Source organism: Sabethes cyaneus, chromosome 1 (genome assembly GCF_943734655.1).
Source record: "Sabethes cyaneus chromosome 1, idSabCyanKW18_F2, whole genome shotgun sequence".
Classification (NCBI taxonomy): domain Eukaryota; kingdom Metazoa; phylum Arthropoda; class Insecta; order Diptera; family Culicidae; genus Sabethes; species Sabethes cyaneus.
In genome coordinates this window covers 10,505,722-10,525,688 of record NC_071353.1, presented here as the reverse complement: position 1 = coordinate 10,525,688, position 19,967 = coordinate 10,505,722, and the positions used below count along the sequence as shown (strand labels likewise).

Here is a 19,967-nt window from a genome sequence, read left to right as displayed (position 1 = left end):
ATTCAGTATGTTAAACTACACATTTTCTGTGAAGGCTGTTTGTCGCTAGGACGCGTATTTAATAAGTTATAAAATACGACGTATATTTAATGAGTTATAAATATGCCCTTTCTGCATCTATTTGTAGTCTTGTAGTAATTCTTTGTTGTTTTTTGGCATTTTTTGTCATTTTGTCGAGTTTTTCGAGTTCGTCTTTTCACCGAAGTTTTGTCGTCCCTTGTCTTTCTCTGATCGTCTTTTCAACTACTCCTTCGTCATATTTCCATTGTTTTTGCTTTGTATTTTCACTGCCTCTGCCTGTTCGTCATATTTCTATCGTTTATTTGCTGTCTTTTCGTCGTTCTTTCATCGTCTTTCATCCATCTTATCGATGTTTATTCGTGATATCATCGTTACCTCCGTCTTTTTGTCGTCTATTTGTTGCCTTTTCTTTGTATTCATCGTGTCTTTGTCGCCTCTCTGTCGTATTTTTGTTGTCTTTTCATGAGCTTTTTGCCATCTTTCCAACATATTTTCGTCGTTTTATGACATCTATATTTAACCTATTTTTCGTTTGTTTTCGACAGCCTATTGTCATTTTTGATGCGGTTTTGTATATATTTTACAATGTCGTATTGCCGTCTTTTCTTCGTTTTTTTTTTTGTCATCTATTCATCCTCTTTTGTCCTGTTTGTTGTCAAGATAACAAAAATGTTGTCTTTTCATGGTTTTTGTTTTTTTTCGCTGCGCAGTCTTTTCATGTTATTTCTATAGACTTTTGGTCGCAAAACACGGAACAAGTTATCTCAGTTTGAAAGTATCTTGTCATCACAAAGCCCACTGCAATCTGTTGCATCCCAATTCAATACAATATGTATAAATATTCAGTGTAAGGCATTGATACTGATATTCATATTCACTGCCACGGAACTGAAAATGATATTCAGCTCTGACTTCTTTGTAATGCAATATGAATTTTTCGAACCGAACATACAGCAACATTGAAACTCAGCGGTTTGGTTTATTAATGAATTTCTATTTCAATGATATTCATATTCCTTGTAGAAAAAAGAGTTTTAAAATTGCATTGACTGAAAATCAATCATTTTGAGTCTAGATAAGGTGATTTTTTCCAGCACTGCTAGTTGCATCCATGTGTTATATTGAGGATATCATCGACTGAAGTCCACGCACATTTTGGTAGTAGTTATGATTTATACGGTCTTTGTTGGTTAAGTATTGCAATGTGGTACGAATGAGTCTGCGGATAAGTTAATAATATGGGGTCTCTTTCAACAATATAAATAAAACCAAAGCACTAACAGCGTTTGTCGTCTATGACTTTTATTTTTAACTGATTGGAGTGCAATCATTTTTACTGCAGCATAAACTACGGAGGTTTCGAATAAAGCTTTCAGCAACCCGTTGCATTAGAGTATCTAGTAGACTAACGGTAAAAACCCATTGACCTAATCGTTCCAAGGCGCCAAAAGTTTCCAGTGTAATGCGCTTTTGTTCGCCGCCGCTCGCCACAAACATTAAGCGGAGGCGCGAGTAAAAGCGACGCGGCTGGATTCTCGAAGCGAAAAGTTGAATCCTAACCATTTTTCACCACCTTTCGAAGTTTTCGCTTGTCTGGCTACAAATGCCAGGATACCATCCTTCATTTTTCATTTGCTTCGATGGGCCGTGCCTGGTAGCGTAGGTACAAAGCGAGGCAACTTTTCGTCGTAGGATTCCATTAGAGCCCAGCCAAAGTAGGCTGGTAATTGATCGTCGGCACGCAAGCTGAACTTCGTTTTTGTGCTACATCAGGACTTCATTTTACGTGGGTGAAACGTACCGTGAGAATGAAAGGTTTGATGAAATTACACAAGAAATGCGAAAAGTTTAAAAATCATTAAAGAAACCACGTGAAACCCCACCTAAGTGTACAGGAAAAAAAAATTAAGGTAAAAGGATTTCGAGCGAAAGAGAAGCTTTTCGAAGCAACGACGACGACGATAACAGTTTTTGCGTTTGTAATTTCGGTTGACCCGGTATGTCTGTCTGGATTTCGGCTGGCTGCCAGTTTCATTTCTCCTTCCTTTTATTTTTTTTTGCTAATAGATGGTTTTACGAGAATCAAATCATTCTCGATCTGCTTGAAACTGATATCAAAGCAGAGGCTATGAAAAATTGATTTGACCGGAAATAGACTGATGGTCTAGGCCCCTACCGTCCGGTTGATAGATATTGAGATTACCGTACACGTTTGCTAGGTTACATGATGGAAAATTCTGCTTGATTCAATTTTCATGTCCTCTTCGTTGCGGATTATGATTTGTTGTTTTTTTACTCTGTCTTTCCGACTTTCCAACTAAATTAGCTTGGTATATTCCGCCACTTTGATGTTTGCCGTGTGTTTTTGCAGAAATCATAATCTAAGTCGTTTTGTTTATCATATCGTCATTCAAATAATGGATTGCTTACCGCAATCTATTGCCATCTGCTAACCAATTTATATTTATCTCATCCCATTGCGGCCATTTCCACTCCACTCGATAGTGACCTGAACCAATTGGCACAATGCGGATGCTCATTCCGGCAGCAATCGCAGTCTCGAAACCCTTAATTAGTGATATTCAAGTGTACAATCATTATGCTAGAGAAAATGTTATACAGAAAGAAGCGAGAGAGAGAGAGGGAGACGATGGGATCGGTTTTCCGTTGACGGTTGCTGGCCGTGTTCCAGTCAGCCGGGGGAGAAAATTCACCTTCGCCGGCGAGGATAAAAGCCGATTAGTGTGATGGCTGTTTGCTGAAACTTTCGCCGAGTGGATGTGCTTGAACGGAATCGGAATCGAAGTCGGGATTCGATTCGATTCGTTTGAGAAATCAATTAGTCAAGGGCGGGCTTCTTCCAATTGTGATTTCATTATTGCTAAAACGATTGAAAATGAATCCCAAACAATTTAAAATCAGGTTGTCGGCTCGGTTTCGATAAACTTGAATAGCGAAATTGAATAAATTTCAAATTGTTGTCAACTACGCAAGACTGTGATTCAAACAATCTTTTAACAAGAATCTTCGTGCAGCTGAGCTTTCGGTGTTTTTTCTCGTTTATTTTCGAAGCTAATCATTCGAAGCTCGGTCCTGTGATGAAAAAAAAATGCTAGGATTCTCAAACAGCTCACCAAAGCAGTTTTCCTCCTCGTTTCACGGCCATTAAACGAATGAAATTCGATACGATAACCCCAATGTATTAGAGCAGGCAGCCTTTGAGCGAACCAGACCGTAGAGCAGAAAGCAAAGGTTCTGTTGATGATTATTGGTTTCCTTTTACAGAAGGTGGTGCAGCACTATTGAAAAGGACCAGTGAAAGGCACCATTGCGATTGGCTGAATTTCGTGCTTTCAATTAATTACCAGTGGAGAAAATTAGTCGATTGTTATGGTGTTAAATCCGGTTTGCCAGTTGCCACGGTGGTCTACCGAATGACAATAAATGTCAGTAATTAGCTGGAGATTTGCGGGAAGTGATTCCGAAGTTAATCATATCTTGTAGCATTGGGAATTTTCTGTTTGTAATTGGATGAGTCTCATCAAAATTAAGAGCTTTAATGATTATTGGAAGCCGCTTTGACCTCAATTTCGAAGTCATGAAGATGGGTTATCTCGGCTTCATTATCTAGTCTTTGAAATATAGAATCCTATTTTAAGTCCATTAGTAACAAAAATCTTCAACTAAAACAAAGTCTTGAATGCACAATAATTTACTCACATGAACTCTGTTTGTTTATTTCTTGCACGTCTTTACAGATTAAATCTTTCTCACGTTTGTGAGCTGCCCGGAATAACACCAACCAGTTGCCCGAACATGTCAATCTCTGAATTTCGCAAAAAGAAGCTGCTCTATGTGTTCAACGTGTTTTTCGGTAAGTTATGAATAACGAAATAACAATGTCCAAAGTTTTCCTTTGCGGAAAAAGGTTATCGTCTTCTCTCAGAGCCTGTAGCAAATTAAGATAGTTTTTGATCATTTGCACAGAAGACGTTTAGCATCGACATAGCATTGGGTGGCGTCAAGCGGATAGGGTAACACATTTCCGCTTTTTCAAGGTGTTTTGACCAGTACTGCCGTGTATTAAGTAAGCATTGTTATGGTGGAAAATTACGAACTCATGTCTAGTTGCTCAACCGTGCTCAACTCTGTTCTTTTCTGTTAATGCTTCCCGAGCAGGAGCGAAGAGCAAAATAATATCAAAATGTGTTATGGAAATCGAATAATTCATATCAAAATTTGGTCTTGTTTTGGCTGACATAGTTGGTAAAAAACAAAAAATAAAATCAAAATTTTGCTTCTTTAAGTCCAAAAGAATAACTACCTAATAAATAACTAATACTTATTTGAATAACAAAGCAATAACATGATTGTATTCAGAGTTTGGAATAACATATTTTAGTATTATTTAGGTATTGAATAACAAATGCAGTAGCATATGAGATATTAAACAATCCTGTTATAAAATATTTATAATCTAAAATCTCTTTAATCAATAAAATAAAATTTTATGAAATATATCGAATGTCGTTTTAAGGTCATAATGTGATATGATAACAAAATCAGTTATTAAACTCACCACCACTTAAACTGTACCACTGTTTTAAATATCTACTCAATAACAAAATGTGTTATCAATGTATCTCCATATCTATTCAATAACAAAATATGGCATTATAAGACAGTTTGATATTGCTTTTATATTATTTTGCTCTTCGCTCCTGCTCGGGTTGTTTCGATCGAGTCAATTGATATCGATACAGATATTATTCTGTAATGATTGGACACCACACGAACCGTTGCTTTTCAAGAGATGGCGCTTTTATAGTGGTAGTAAAATCAAAATTTCTCACTTATCTATGTTTACCTACATGAAAAACAATCACTAATCACATTTTATTTGTGGTACAGTTACTCTGTTATACTTAAATTTCATGACTTCTGCCTAATTTTGATAAAAAACGAACTTTTCCTATATCTCTCCATAGCATCTTACTACCATTCTTCCGTGTGCCCGGAAAAGTGATTTGTGAAAAAATTAAATTTCGCCACATGAACGCAATAAATCAAAACAGTGTTTACCAACTATTTATTGGTTCAGGTATCAAACGTTATGTAGCGATTAGCGATAAACACAAAAGAAACTGAGATGCATGAGAGAGTAATGTTGCTGCGTTGAGTAAATTTATTGTCGCGCAAAATTGGGCTGTTACCAATATATACAATATGCGTTACAAAGTAACGACATCTGTTGTATTCAAAAGGAAAACATTGATAGTTTCAAGCATACTCTCACGCATGGCGCATGATGAGACACTAGCGCCAACTTTTACCAATTGGAGATACGTATTTTTAAAGTACAAAGTTAAATATGTAGAATACAGGTTAACAATTTAACAAAAATGGAATCAAGCGAAATCGTAAAAAAGATATGAAACATACCTATATTTCTCGGTCCTATCTGATCCGCTCCACGTTTATTGCAAAATTGCGCAGCTGTAACCTATTATTCTTTGGCAAACATTCGTTCGCAAATATTGGAAACATCAGCAGGAACATTTTGAAGCCACTTTTTTCTCATCTGCTACCGGATCTATTACCTCGACCTTGATTAGATAGCAGTCGCACTGAACAATAACACCATTTACCGATAAAACACTTTTAAACTATTTCCCCAATATCCGAAAATGGATTACAGCAGCGATTCCAGCTCAATCCATTCACGATTCGAGCTCCAAATTCATCGAAAAGTTACGATAGAAGCGTTTGACCATGAATGCGTTCGTCCATTTTGAACCAACTTTCTTTACAGCTCTTATTAGAACTGCTACCTTCACCTCGATGAGATAGCAATCGGACTGAGAAACAATGACACCTTTTAACTTAAGCACACATGTTAAAATATTTACACTCTATCCTAAAATGGATTAAAATGAAAAATGATAATTCTAAATTTTTCAATTAAACACAGCACTGCATAGAGGGAACAGGGAACTAACACGGTGAACACGAATAGTGAAAAGTAACCCGCCGCGTCGGCCTACTTGCGTGTTGCGTTTGCGCGTACGATCCGAACCCGAAGCCAAGCCAAAGCCAACTGATCATAAAAGATCATTTAGTATTTTGAAATGTGTGCAAAAGTCGGGCGGTTGGGCCTGTCATTTTTCGCGTTCGGGTCACGTCCGCCACCGCCCTCGGAACGGATGATCGTGCACGCCGGCTAACGGTACTTTCCGATTTCGCTAGTTTTCATTGATGTGCCCTTAGCCCTTGCCAAGAAGCTGCAGCAGCAGCAGCAGCGTAGTTCGAAATTTTGTCGTTTAATGACCAGTAGCTGTACGATCGAATGAATGAACGAATGAATTCAAGAATCAACACAAGCAGGGACGTATGCAAACAAAATGAAAATGATACCGTGAAGGTACCATTTTCTGCGCAGTTCAAACAGTTGGGAAATTAAAATTTGTATTCATAACACATTGATCATTGAAATATGTCTTATTTATGATACAGTATAGACTCGATTTAATTTTGATGAATTTAAGGGTGACAAAAATGAGATAATGACAAAGTCGAAATTTTTTTCGTTTTAATTTTTCTGTTGATAATGTTCATAACTGCTTTTATTTCGCGTAAATCAATTTTAAGGTATTTAAACCGGTTTTATCACACTAGCTCGTATATCACATGCCCGAAAGGCACTAGCTCAAGTGTAACAGTAGCCCGAATATCACAAGCCCGAATGTGACAGTAGCCGGAATGTGTGTATGGTAAAATCTCAATCGTTACAGAGTTATTAAACATTTTTATTTATCGGTTCTTTTTGTCTTAAATTATCTCTGGTACAAAAGCTATCCCAGCTAGCCCAATTCTGGTACTTTCTTTCAATAGCTGAGATAATGTTGTACTGAAAATTCGTCTTAAACTTCCTACTTCATGAAATTTAGTTACTTTTTAAAAGCAAAAACTTTAAAATAGGTATTTCTCAAGGCGTTTTTATCAAATTTTTCCTAAAAAGGTGTAATAAAACTTATTTACCAATTATTAACCAATTTCAAGCTCTGGTACCGTTATACAAATCGCCCTTTGATGTGAAACACCTATCTCTTTTAGTTTCGTTGCAATTTCATTTTAAACGTATTGTCTTGGGCGTTGAATTCGTATCTTAAAACCAGGCTTCATTCTCGGTTTTTTGCTCAGTAGATGCTCATTGGACTGCAGCGCCTCAACGAAACAGAATTTGATAAAGTAGTGTATAGGGCAATTGCAGAGTTAATTATTAGGCCGTATGAATAAAACAGTTTACGTTTCATGGGAGCATTTGCTCTAACACTTTTATTCATACGGCCTATTATCTGCATTATTGTTGAAGAAAGTATAGCACCGTAAATGCAAAAAAATATAACTATACTTTCTTCAACAATAATATAGATACTTATTTTGTCACCGTAACTTGATTATTTCTGAAATTTGTTGATTATTTGGTTATCAGAAATAATAATATAGATAATAATTAACTGTACAATTGCCCTATACACTGCTTTACTACACTTAGTCCAATTCTCGGGTACTTTTTCATTTCGACGTATCTGCAAATGAGAGATTCTCTTCGTGTCTCCTCTCTTCCGCTGTTTACAGCGATAATAATGCATTTTGACACATCAGCTTTGCATGAATCGGTTGCCGGAATCACTAACTAGCCAAAAGTTTTAAAAAATTTGCTTTCAATGCATTAGTATCGCCGTGAAAAGCGGAAGAGAGGAGACACGAAGAGAATCTCTCATTTGTCGATATTTTTTTTAATTCATTCTATTAACGTAAAAATTGTGAATTTGGTAAGTAAACCGGTAATTTTTAGTTCATTGCTCAATACGGTCTAGCTAAAAAGGGCCGACCTGGACCGATGTGATCTCAATTAATTTCGGAGACCAATATATTATTAAACATTTACACAAAATTTGATTTGCTGCTTTTGAGCAGTTTTTACGTTATTGACATTTGAAAAAATCAATTTTTTTTTTAAATTCCTGTAGCTTCAGAACCGAAGAAGATAGCGACTTAATTCTTTTAAACAAAATGTACGTTTTTCATATATGTGAAAGTGCTCAGAAGGCATGATTCGTGAGAAATAAACACGAAAGGGGATATAAAGAAAAAACTGATTTTTTGGGTCCACCCCGACCAAAAAACTTTAAATATTTTTTATTTATTTATTTATTATCATTATGCTAGTAATATAAAACAATGTCTTTTAAACCGTTACTCCGAATTGAATGAGCAAAATGGTGGTAGTAGTAACATAACAATATAAACGTTATATAAATTATTTTAGTTATTTTCATTTAAATTTTAATTAAGTTAAACTAAATTGAATTGAAGTGCTCAATACTTTTTCTTTTAAATACCGATGATGATTGAATGAGAGTTAGATTATTTGACAGCGAATTCCAGGAAGCTGTACCCCTAACGAAAAAGGAATTGCTATATTTTGCAGTAGAGTGTCGTGGCAATAAAAATTTATTATATCGGTTATTTTGAGATGAAATTAATTTTTCGTATAAACAACCAGGTTGTTTAGTCTTCGCAAGTTTGAATACAAATAAACAGCAACTCGATTTGGCAAAATTATTAAAAGGACAATCGATCAGTTGATATTGCAAATGCGAAACTGGTGAAAAACGGTTTAAATTAAAAACGTACCGTACACATGAGTTTAGAGCAACTCTAAGCTTCAAGTTGGCAAAGTCACATGCTATGAAATGAGGAAGTATCAGGCTTTTGAACAATTTTTGCTTGGTATTACGGATAGAAATGCCGTAGCTGTATAAAGCGTTCTTAAGGAAGAATATATTTTACCGCATTGTAATAAAATATATTTATCAAAATTGAAATTTCATTGTATTGTTATTCCAAGACTTTGAGCGCTCTCTACAAAATCAATATTGTGGCGTAATTACTTTTGTCCACCTCAATTTGGGTTTCATCTCACGGTGCGACGGTTCGTTGTCGTAGACGTCCCTGCATTAAGTAATTGTGTAACAAAACGAGCACTTTTGGATTTGTGTTCACTTACTTGCATTAGGTAGCCGACGATCAGAAAATCTGCTGGGCTGCTGAAGCCATGTCAAAGGTGAATGTCAGCGAGTTCTTCTGGAGAATACATTTAAATACTGCAATGGTTTTTAGAAACGTAGTCGAGTAGTTATTGTTTCCCCTATGTGTTAGACCGTGTCCATCGCACGCGGTGATCTAGTGTGTTATGCGTGATGGGTGAGTTCGTGCAGTTTTCAGATACTAATTCAACACCCAAAACCGTGCGTTTAAAATGAAATCGCAACGAAACTGAAAAAGATAGGCATTTCACGTCGAAGAACGAATTGTAGAATGGTACCAGAGCTTGAATTTGGTAAATAAAAGCAATCAGTTTTATCACACCTTTTCAGGAGAAATTTGATAAAAACGCTTATTTCAAAGCATTTTTTTTTTCTTCTTTTTTAATTTTAGGTTTCGTATTCTATTAAGACGGTCAAAAACTTCAGTTCTGAAAAGTTACTTAATTTCATGAAATAGGAGGTTTAAGACCCATTTTCGATACAACTTTCGAATGAAAGTAATAGAATCGAGTTTTTATACCAGTATAGTTTTTATACCAGAGCTAAATTAAGGCAAACAGAATCGAAAGTTAAAAATGTTTAATAACTTTATGACGATTGAGATTTGAGCACTACATCGCTGAGCATGGCGGATCAGCACAGAATCTTCTATGTCAGGTCAGGGCATCGTAGCATCGTAGTTAATCGGTTGTCGACTTTTTGTATTCCCGCGGCTTATTATCTGAGCGTCAAGGCGTCTTCTGCTAACGATGCGTCTAACGCTGGCATCGTATCGGCTTCAAAATTCAGTGTGGGCTCTTTTGTTTGTCACACAATAATTGGCTTGCGGTCTTTCTTTCGTCGAAATGGTTGATTGGATAATTTACAATTTACATGGCTTCGACTGGTCTGGTGTAGCATGACCAGTGTATTCATAAGCACTTCATCGATGCATTGGCTTGGAATGATTGTGTAGTTATAGCAGTGCAGTTGTTCATATTCCCCTTCCTGTTTGCGAAGCTCTTCACATTGACTATTTGGCTTCGCCCGTTTGTGTCGTCCTTCTCAATATAAGTTGAGTTTGATTTGTGTTTCGTCGCTAATTGTAAGTTTGGCGTCCAATTGCTGTATCCTTGGGTCACCATCTACCAGTATCACCAGGCCTCAACACTCGCAACCGCTCCCCGCCCCCACTTCCAATACCTCGTCAGAACTCTTCTAGCATTGAGCAAGTAAGCGGTCAGCTGAAGAATAATAGAGCCGCCGGGAAGAACCGACTCCCGGTAGAACTCTTCAGAAATGCCCAAGAACCCCTAGCAATGGCACTGTTCCGGATCGTCGTTAGGGGGGCCGATTACCAACGGGACTGGACGTCTTCACACTAAAATAAAACGCTATATTTATCTTACGGCAACCATCCGCCAACAGCGGTGGTTGCTAGTGCACTGTCTCTATTGCTATTTATTATTCGCCTTTTATATACTTGCGGTAAATAGATTTATTACATGGTCAGAATAATAGCCATTGTGCATCACCGTTCAGTTGAACGGACAATAGCGTTTTGTGACTAGCTTCGGCTGGACAATAGACGCTAACTGCGATGGATTACAATGCGGCTTTCTGCCGCAACATACTCCACCACCAAAACCAACGGTTTTTCACTATGGCGTGCGGAGGAACAGATGATTACATTTAGACGGAACGGATGAACGATGATGTCAGTGGGTTGGTTGAACTCTGCTTCTGGCGAACGACGCGGACGGTAATTGCTCGCTGGTCACAGCGGCGCAATCCAAGCCTGACTATGCGTAGTCCTAGGCCTGCATTCCCAGACGAATTTCTCGAACCGCAAACTGACCACTTCCAGGAATTAATACATTCTCGGATGCTGCAAGCTTCCGTGCTGTACAGCCCTCCTACTACTACGCTGAATCCAAGAACCGGGGACTCAGGAGCTGAATGCATCTTGCTAAGCGGCTGTGATTCGCCCACACCGGCATAGCTCCGCTGGGGGAATTGATTGCTAAGCGGCTGCGAAGTCACCCACACCGGCATAGCTGAAGCGTAAATGTCCGATAACGATTGCACACCGCACTACCGCATACCAAATGTTCCACCTCTAGCAGCTAGCCAGCAACACGGTCGACGAATTTGATGTCCCGCGAGTAAAATGATGTTGCTGAAGTCACTAACTCAGCGTCGAAAATATCACGTGTTGCTGCGAACCGATAGCACGAACGATAAAACTGAAGTCCCGTTGGTAAAACGTTGTCAGTGCCAGGACAAATCCTGGTCACGGCACCAATGTTCCGGATCGTCGTTAGGGGGGCCGATTACCAACGGGACTGGACGTCTTCACACTAAAATAAAACGCTATATTTATCTTATGGCAACCATCCGCCAACAGCGGTGGTTGCTAGTGCACTGTCTCTATTGCTATTTATTATTCGCCTTTTATATACTTGCGGTAAATAGATTTATTACATGGTCAGAATAATAGCCATTGTGCATCACCGTTCAGTTGAACGGACAATAGCGTTTTGTGACTAGCTTCGGCTGGACAATAGACGCTAACTGCGATGGATTACAATGCGGCTTTCTGCCGCAACAGGCACTTTACCGGATAATTTCAAGAATTTCGGAGGGGGACAAGCAACCGGAGAGTGGAAGGTGTGGTTGGTCCCATCCAAAAAAAAAAGGGCGATCGCCTGAATACTATAATTACTACGACATTACGTTGATCAACGCCGCCTCCCGCCAACAAGGTGCTTTTCTAGATTTTGTTACGTCGTCTATCCCCAATAGCAAAAGAATTCGTAGGGCACTATTAGACGGGCTTTAGGGGGGCAACGTGCCAACGCATCATATTTTGGTGGATTTCAGGGAAGCATGCAATACAGTCGTGCGCGAACAGCAGATAGTGCTCGAGGACGGGTTTTCGGACAAACTGACGTGGCTGATCAAACCCTGGAGCGAGTGATGTGTTACGTGCGTGTTTCAAGAGCACTCTCGAGTCTTTCGAATCGCGCAGAGGGTTGCAACAAGGAGATGGACTAGCCTGTATCCCGAGTAAATGATTATAACAAACATGTAACAAAAAAGTATCTCAATTAGATAGAAATAACAGAATTTGTTATATTTTTGATCAGACAAAATAATGGGGCTAACAGAATTATTACAAGTTTTGTTCTTATATCAAAATTTGTTATAATTTTGTTACAGAGCAATTTCGGCTTGCTCCAGCTTGCAAACGGTTTGTCTCGACTATTTTTGATTGCTAACACATTACAATCACGCACCGAATCATTTTCCATGAAATATATGTTTTCGTCAAGAGTAACTTTTAAAAAGAGCGTATTTAGAAATGAAATTTTTTTTCAAAAAATTCTGTGTCGAAAACTAGGTATTTATTTTATGAAAATGACGTCAAAAGAAAAATTGTAGTAAATTAAGTGTATTTTCAGTAAACAATTACGCTGAAAGAAAAAGCTTTGCAAATACGTGATAAAAATCATCAATTGAAAATTATCTCAAAACATGTCTTTTTTAAAAAAATTTTTAAGCGCAAATAATGCTCTAAACTCTGGTAAAGAGCTCGGATTTTTCATAATATTTGAATTTTTTTTATAATACTAAAATAAAATCAAATTCTACGCATAATATTGAACAAATTATGTCATATAAACTTTTTTCTTAGGTCGTTCTCAATTGCAAATTTAAAATCTAAAAATTACGCATTAGGGTAATTCTACGCGCAGTGTCTGAAATCTAATCGACCTTCACGGATTTGAAATTTGGTGCTGGTTGGTCCTCCCCACGATTAATGCGAGCAACAACTAGCAACATGTCGCATTCTACATGTTGCATTCTACATGTTGCTAAAAATTGTCTAATCTATATGCACCTTAAGAAACATACTCGATGCAGTAACACGCCGCTCCTGTCAAGTCACGCTTGGGGAACCTCATACAGTTTATTACTAGAAATCAAAGAACGTATTGACAGAAGTCTTTGTTTAAAAAATCTAAAGAGTTATTTTTGAATGTCATTGTAGAATTTCATATATATGAAAGAACCAGTTTTTTAAGTAAATGGCATGTAGTTGGAGAATGTCTCTTTTTCTCACACTTATATTTTATTGCTAGCTGCTTGGAACTGAACATAACTGAGGAAAACGGTGGACGATAAAATAAAATCTTATCTTTTATATTCTCGGTTTATGTATGTTTACAAAGTTCAAAAGTAGTTAAATAATTTTCCAAACCTTTACCAACAAAAGAAAAAAATTGTCTAATTACTGAGAAATAGTTTCTTCTACACATCATTTATTTATTTATTCATTTGCTTTTCAACGGAGCTTTCAACCGTACTCATCATTTAAATTAGTAAGTTCATGGTTGTTTTTTAATCTTTTCTGTGGTTGAATCCTGCTAAAATGAGCAGAAAAGTCTACAGACTCGAAAACTGCAACATAGGAGTCATTGCAAAAAATCTCAATGGCATTATTTTCTTATATGGTCGGTGTTAAATCAGACCGGACCAAGTCGCAAAATTTAAAAAAGTACGTTAATGACAGCAAACAATTGAGAATTTCCTAAACTACATTTTACTCTAATCAGATTACATAAATGTGGCAAACAGCCAAAGATATTAAATGATTTCGAATGATTAATAGCTTTAAACTACATAGCAGCAGCAAAATTTGAACGCGTTTTTCTCGAAATCAGAGTTTTGTCAGTTGGTTCTGCCTGTTGAGTCAGACATTTATCATATATGGTCGTTTTTAAGTCAAACCTATTTAAGTTAATACCTATCAATCGTTTGAAATCATCTGATAACTATGGCTGTTTGCAACATTTATGATAGTCTGATTAAAGTAAAAGGCAGCTTAGAAAATTGTGGATCGCTAGCTGTCATTAACTCATTTTTTTGAATTTGCGATTTGGTCCAGTCTGATTTAATACCGACCATATTTGATGGCAATTCGTGCAGCATTCTTAAAGTGGCGCAACACTGATAAAACGGATTCGAGTTCTTCGTCTTCTTGATATCGGCTTTGGATTGAACGCTTATTTTCTATTTATAGACAGCTCGAAACAAAAACTGACAACTCCGAATGAGCTATCGGCTAAATCATATAAGCATTTAATCTTCCTTCATTCAAGAGTAGTTCTGGCACAGAGGTCAAGAGTGTTGCATTCTGTGCGATGTGTCGTGAGTTCAATCCCGGTCGAGGCCGGAACAACGATTTTTGTAAATGTATGAAAGTTTTTTTCTGTGCTATTTGTGAATGTTCCTGATAATAGTTGTACTATTTTTGGCAATTTAGCCGAAATAAAATGTCGATATAGCAGATGAAGGCAAAGAAGTTTTTGTTATATTTTAACAAAATTATAACAAAACCTGTTACAAATATCATAACAAAGTTTGATATAATTTTGTTCAAAACATAACAAATTTTGTTACATTTTTGCTACTGCTGCTAAGAAGTTCTGATAGAATTTTTGATATTTTAACTACTAACGAGACCAAAATTATAGCAAATCATGTTAGAAATACCGTCATAACAGAATATCAGGATTTGTTATAATTTTGCTATGTTTGGCTGATCGGGATGTTATACAACATCGGTATTGAAGGTGTGATCCGGCGAGCGGGCATAGAAACGAAAGGAACGATCCTTAGCAAGAGTACCAATTCCTAGTTTTCGTAGAAGACCTTCTTACTTCTCACTTTTCACTTTTCACTTCTCGCTTCTCGCTTCTCTTTTCTCATTTCTCACTTCTTTCTTCTCACTTTTTGATTTTAACTTTTCACTTTTCGATTTTCGCACTCATCAATCACTTAAACAAAGGTTAGGAACCGAAGTGGCCGTAGGCTTACAAGCAAGATGCTGTAATCGCTTTATGTCTGACGTGTCAGGCTGCAAACTTTCAAATCCTGGTGCGCTCCACGCTTTTCATTAACTACTTAGGACATTTATCCGTACATTGCTATTGTCAAAATCACAGATCTTATAAGAAAAATATCCTATAATGTATCCGAAGCAACTTTAATTGAACACCTGGGTTTGGCATCTTGTTTTGCGTTCGCAGAAACGAAAAGAAAAAAAAAACATTCGCGCAAGATATACAGAATAAGAAGAAGCAGCTATCGCAGGGAAAGATGATGACGACTAGAACCACGGCCGAAAAGCACCTGCTCTGACACCGACGCCAACGACGACGACGACGATGTGGTCTGCAGGTGACGCTCATAAATTTTCATGTGTGTGACATTCCACTTGCACGCTTGGCGCACGGCGCACGAACGAGCAGCAACACCGGAAGGGAAAAGCTCCTCCCGTTTCCATCTCTAAATGTATGCTAAACTGTCCTAATAGCGTGTTCCGTTGTATACAGCCACTTTCGCCCGTGGCGGTTAAGGCACTGAACCTCAGCACCGATGAATGGTGCTCATAAATTTTCATGCGGTGAGAGTGTAGGAAAATGCGGTTCCTAGGAGAATCATGCTTCTGCTGAGTGATTGGAGCAGAAGATTCCGGTATTACTAGCCGCCTTTCGACAAATTTTCAAACCCGATTAAATTTGTTCGAAAAAGTTGCTCCTGTTACGTGAGAGAAAGTTCCTCCTGTTCCTGTTCCTGCATGCAGTCGTCAGTTTGTAGTTGTTAGCAAATTGAACCGGAAGGAAACTCAAGCGTGGACTTGAGCATAGACTTCCACAATCGGTTTCTTACCCTTTAATGGGGTTACTTTTAAACACCCTGAACGACGAAGCATGGAGCTGGGGTTGGCGTCGACGTGTCTGTATATAAGGGGAAAAGCTTATTTCCTTAGACAAACTTCCGATTTAAAGTTAGAACTTTGTAGTTTAGTTGTAGAACATTTGACCGTGAAAACCGAAAACTTTCGATAGTGAAATACACCGGTCGTAATACAAACAGAACCTTTTGTAGTTATATTTAACCGTCACTTCTTCAATGGTTAAAAAAACTTTTCAGAGAGCAGAAAAAATTAAAACAGATTACAATTCAAACAATGTAGCTACTGGACTGCTTAGCCTCGAACGAAATCCTGATTTATCGTAATTCCTATAAATCTGTCTATGCTTTTGAACACACAGAACTAGAAGAGCTAAACTTCCTCTTAGATGCTCTAGTGTAGCATTGCAAATCATGCTGCACAATAAGCTGCACTCGGTGGCATTAACTGTGAGTGCTGTTCGGATACGATTCCGTTCTCTATCTATTTGTTATCGCAGGTCCGTGTAGGATTTGTATTGTTACAGCTGTTAGGACAGTGACGAACCATCATTGGTGTCATGCCGGCGCTAGACCAGAGGATTGCACAGCTCTTCGGAAATTCGTTCGCAATCCACTGCATAGTAGTAGTTGCTGGTCGGTCGCCTCCATCCGGTCGGATGTCAGCCTGTAAGCCACTCTGAAGGGTGTATGGATATTCCGTCCCTCCATTCCACCTCTCATAATGGTGGTTGTTTGTGCTAAACTTCACTACCGGGACAAATGTGCGTTAAACCAGTGGAAACCAGTTATGGAACGGATTGGCTAGAGAGGAAAAAAAAAATTGTTCCGCTTCGACAGAATCTGACACTGACGTGGTACATTTGAAGCATGTCGGGATGTGAGTCCAATTATGTCGACAAAAAGAACACACGAAAACAACAGAAAGTTGAAATGAACAGAAGCGCATTTTGGATTTTTTTGATAACTAAGAGTTGGGGCTAATCAAAAATGTACAATTTGTTCAAAATTTGGTACAAATTCGAGAAGGTTAATTACACGTACAGTGATTGCTCCGTGTGAAATGATCCATTTATTATTTAACTAGCTGACCCGACAAACTTCGTATTGTCACAAATTAAACTGTGTTGTTCATAAATCGTGAATCGCGGATGACCTTTGTCACAATCTCGAGTTTTGCAAGTTTCTGAGGAGTTCATGGGTGGTTTAATATACAAATTTTTTGTTCGTTCGGACCCAACTGAAAGAAAGTATTAGAAGTCAGTAGACCTAGGAAAATAAATAAACCTAATTGATAGTTTTTAGTGATCTTGTTTTTGACTAATGTTTTATGAAAGAGCATAAAATTTCGCGAGTTCGATTAGTTTTTAAGTTACGCAAAAATTTCTGTTTTATTTGTATGAGAGTCCTTATCCCCCTACCACAGGGATGAGGCGACTAAAACCATCATAAAAAATTGCTGCCTGCAAAACCCCTCGCATGCCAAATTTGGTTCCATTTGATTAATTTGTTCTCGAGTTATGAAGAAATTTATATTCCATTTGTATGGAAGCCTCTCCCACCTCTTAAAGGGGAAAGGGGTCATAATTCTCCTCCTAAAAAGGGGAGGGGTCTCAATTCACCTCAGAAATAAAATTTGCCTGCAAAAACACCCACGTGCTAAATTTGGTTCCATTTGCTTGTCTAGTTCTGGAGTTATGAGAAAATTTGTATTTCATTTGTATAGGAGCCCCCTCCCCTCCTAAAGTGGGGAGGGGTCCTAATTCACCATAGAAAAAATTCTTGCCTCCAAAATTTGCTTGATTAGTTATCTTGTTATGAGGAAACTTGTATATCATTTGTATGAAAGCCACCCTCTTAAAGGGGAGAGGAGTCATAATTCCCCTTCTAAAGAGGGGAGGGTTCTCAATTTACCATAGAAAAAATTCTTGTCACCAAAAACACCCACTTGCCAAATTTTGTTCCATTTGCTTGATTAGTTCTCGAATTATGCAGAAATTTGTGTTTCATTTGTATGGGAGCACCCCCTCTTAGTGCGGGGAGGGGTCTCTAACCATCATAAGAACCTTTCCTAGCCCCAAAAACCTCTACATGCAAAATTTCACGCCGATTGGTTCAGTAGTTTTTGATTCTATAAAGAACATCCCGACAGACAGCCAGACAGACAGACCGAAATCCATTTTTATATATAAGATTTACTTCGTAAAATTTTGTAAGATGCATGGTTACCAGTTACTTTAGTATGAAATTTGCCTGAGTCTACATTTTTCGCATTATCGAGAAAATAGTGATCATTTTTTAATTCTTTTTTTTCCTGTTGGGTACATTCTCCACTGCGACCAGTAATTTGACCCTATTTACTGTAAGCCACGTCAAGGTGTCGTATCACTATTAATAGGAGTGATTTCCACTTGTTGACTATTGGCACTGTCTCAATAAGGTTTTATACAACGAATAAAGTTAATTGCCTTATTGGGAGAACTTGTCCTTATCCAGATTAGCGAGATCCGGACTATCGAATCGTCGAAATATTGGGTGTCGGACTAGCGAGGGGATACTGTTGTACCTTAATTCCTTGCAGTATCTGATTCGGTGCACTTGGTCTAAAAATGGCAGTTTCTTAGCAGAACATGCAGTATATTTCGAGAAAAAAATGTTTGACCATATACTCTTTCAAGCTTTCAAACATTATTGATGAAATTAGACCAACGTCTTGTTTTTGTCTTGATCTTCAATGAGGTCAGGCATATCGTTATTTTTTTATAACGGTAGTTTTTACAATAGAAGTTCGGTAAAGAGGAACGCGCACAACTTCTTAAGTGTTTGCTTCAATGATCTTCTTTTACCTAATTTTCCGCTCTTTCCGCTATGCGCATTGTCCCATTCTGTTTGGACACTATCCAGAAAAACTACAGTAAAAGGTTTTCACTGCTTGTAAATACCGAATTTCAGCTTTTTGGCACAAGATTATTTCTACATTTCTTGCCTGTGCATGTACATCCGCTTACCAAGTTTTACCGAACCAATTTTCATGTTGAAGCGCCAGTTCATCACATGGAACAATATTTCCTCACTTTCGAGATTTTGTTTCCTCTATCATAGACAGAGAGCAATGGTTTACGAAAATGTATGCATATATTCTTCGTCATATTCAAAACTATATGGAATATCCAGATAACTTTGTTTTTATTAATAGTTGATTAAAATATCTCCAATATACTTGGTTGCGGACTGCCGCTGTCCTATTCCTTGGACACCGAGTACTCTTCGCCAGAACTTGCTCCACCTGGTCTAACCATCTTGCTCGTTGCACCCCTGGTCGTCTTGTTCCTACCGGATTAGAAGCGAACACCATCTTTGCTGGGTAGTCGTCCATGCCCTGTTCATCGTATTCGTCCAGCTTTAGCCACCTTTTGAATACCGACCTTCGTCATAGAGCTGTGTGAGTTCATGGTTCATCCTCCGTCTCCATACTCCGTTCTCCCGTACGCCGCCGAAGATCGTTTTTAGCACTCATCGTTCGAAAACTTCGAACACCTGCCGGTGCTGCTCGAGCATTGTCCACGTTTCACGCTCGTAGAGAACAACCGGTCTAATAAGCAACGTGTACAAGGTGCACTTCGTACGGGGGTTTACTGTGTTCGACCGCAATTGCTTATAAAGTAGTAGGCACGATTTCCGGTGATTTTTGTTGAAGATCGTGTCCTGCGTGTTAATATTCGCTCGGTTCATAACACCTTGCAGTACTATGGTGAACAACAGGCACGAGAGACCACCATTTTGACGAATCCCTCTGTGTGAATGATGATCGATTCGACGATCCACTCAAAATCCATCAATCGTAGATTGAGACTTTCTAGGGAACCTGTTCTCGTCCATAATTTTGCACAGCTCTTTTCGGTTGATGGTAACATTTGCGGCTTTAAAGTCAACGAACAAATGGTGCGCGGGATCTCTGTATTCATGGCTTTTTTGGAGGAACTGCCGCAGTGTAAATTCGATCCGTTGTTTAACGAAGCCGGCTTGATAAATATTCACAAATCTGTTCACAATTGATGATAGTCGGCGGAAAATGATTTGGGACACCACTTT

At 38.1% G+C, this 19,967-nt stretch overlaps 1 protein-coding gene across 1 annotated transcript in view; it reads left to right on the top strand.

The window, feature by feature from the left end:
- LOC128732995 (calexcitin-1-like) overlaps window positions 1–19,967 on the top strand; it is a 106,879-nt gene that overhangs the window by 51,335 nt on the left and 35,577 nt on the right. Inside the window, exon 2 of the mRNA XM_053826514.1 lies at window positions 3,780–3,895. Within this exon, the coding sequence (XP_053682489.1) occupies window positions 3,838–3,895 (58 nt within the window). The 5' untranslated portion in view covers window positions 3,780–3,837. The remainder of the gene's footprint in view (window positions 1–3,779; window positions 3,896–19,967) is intronic.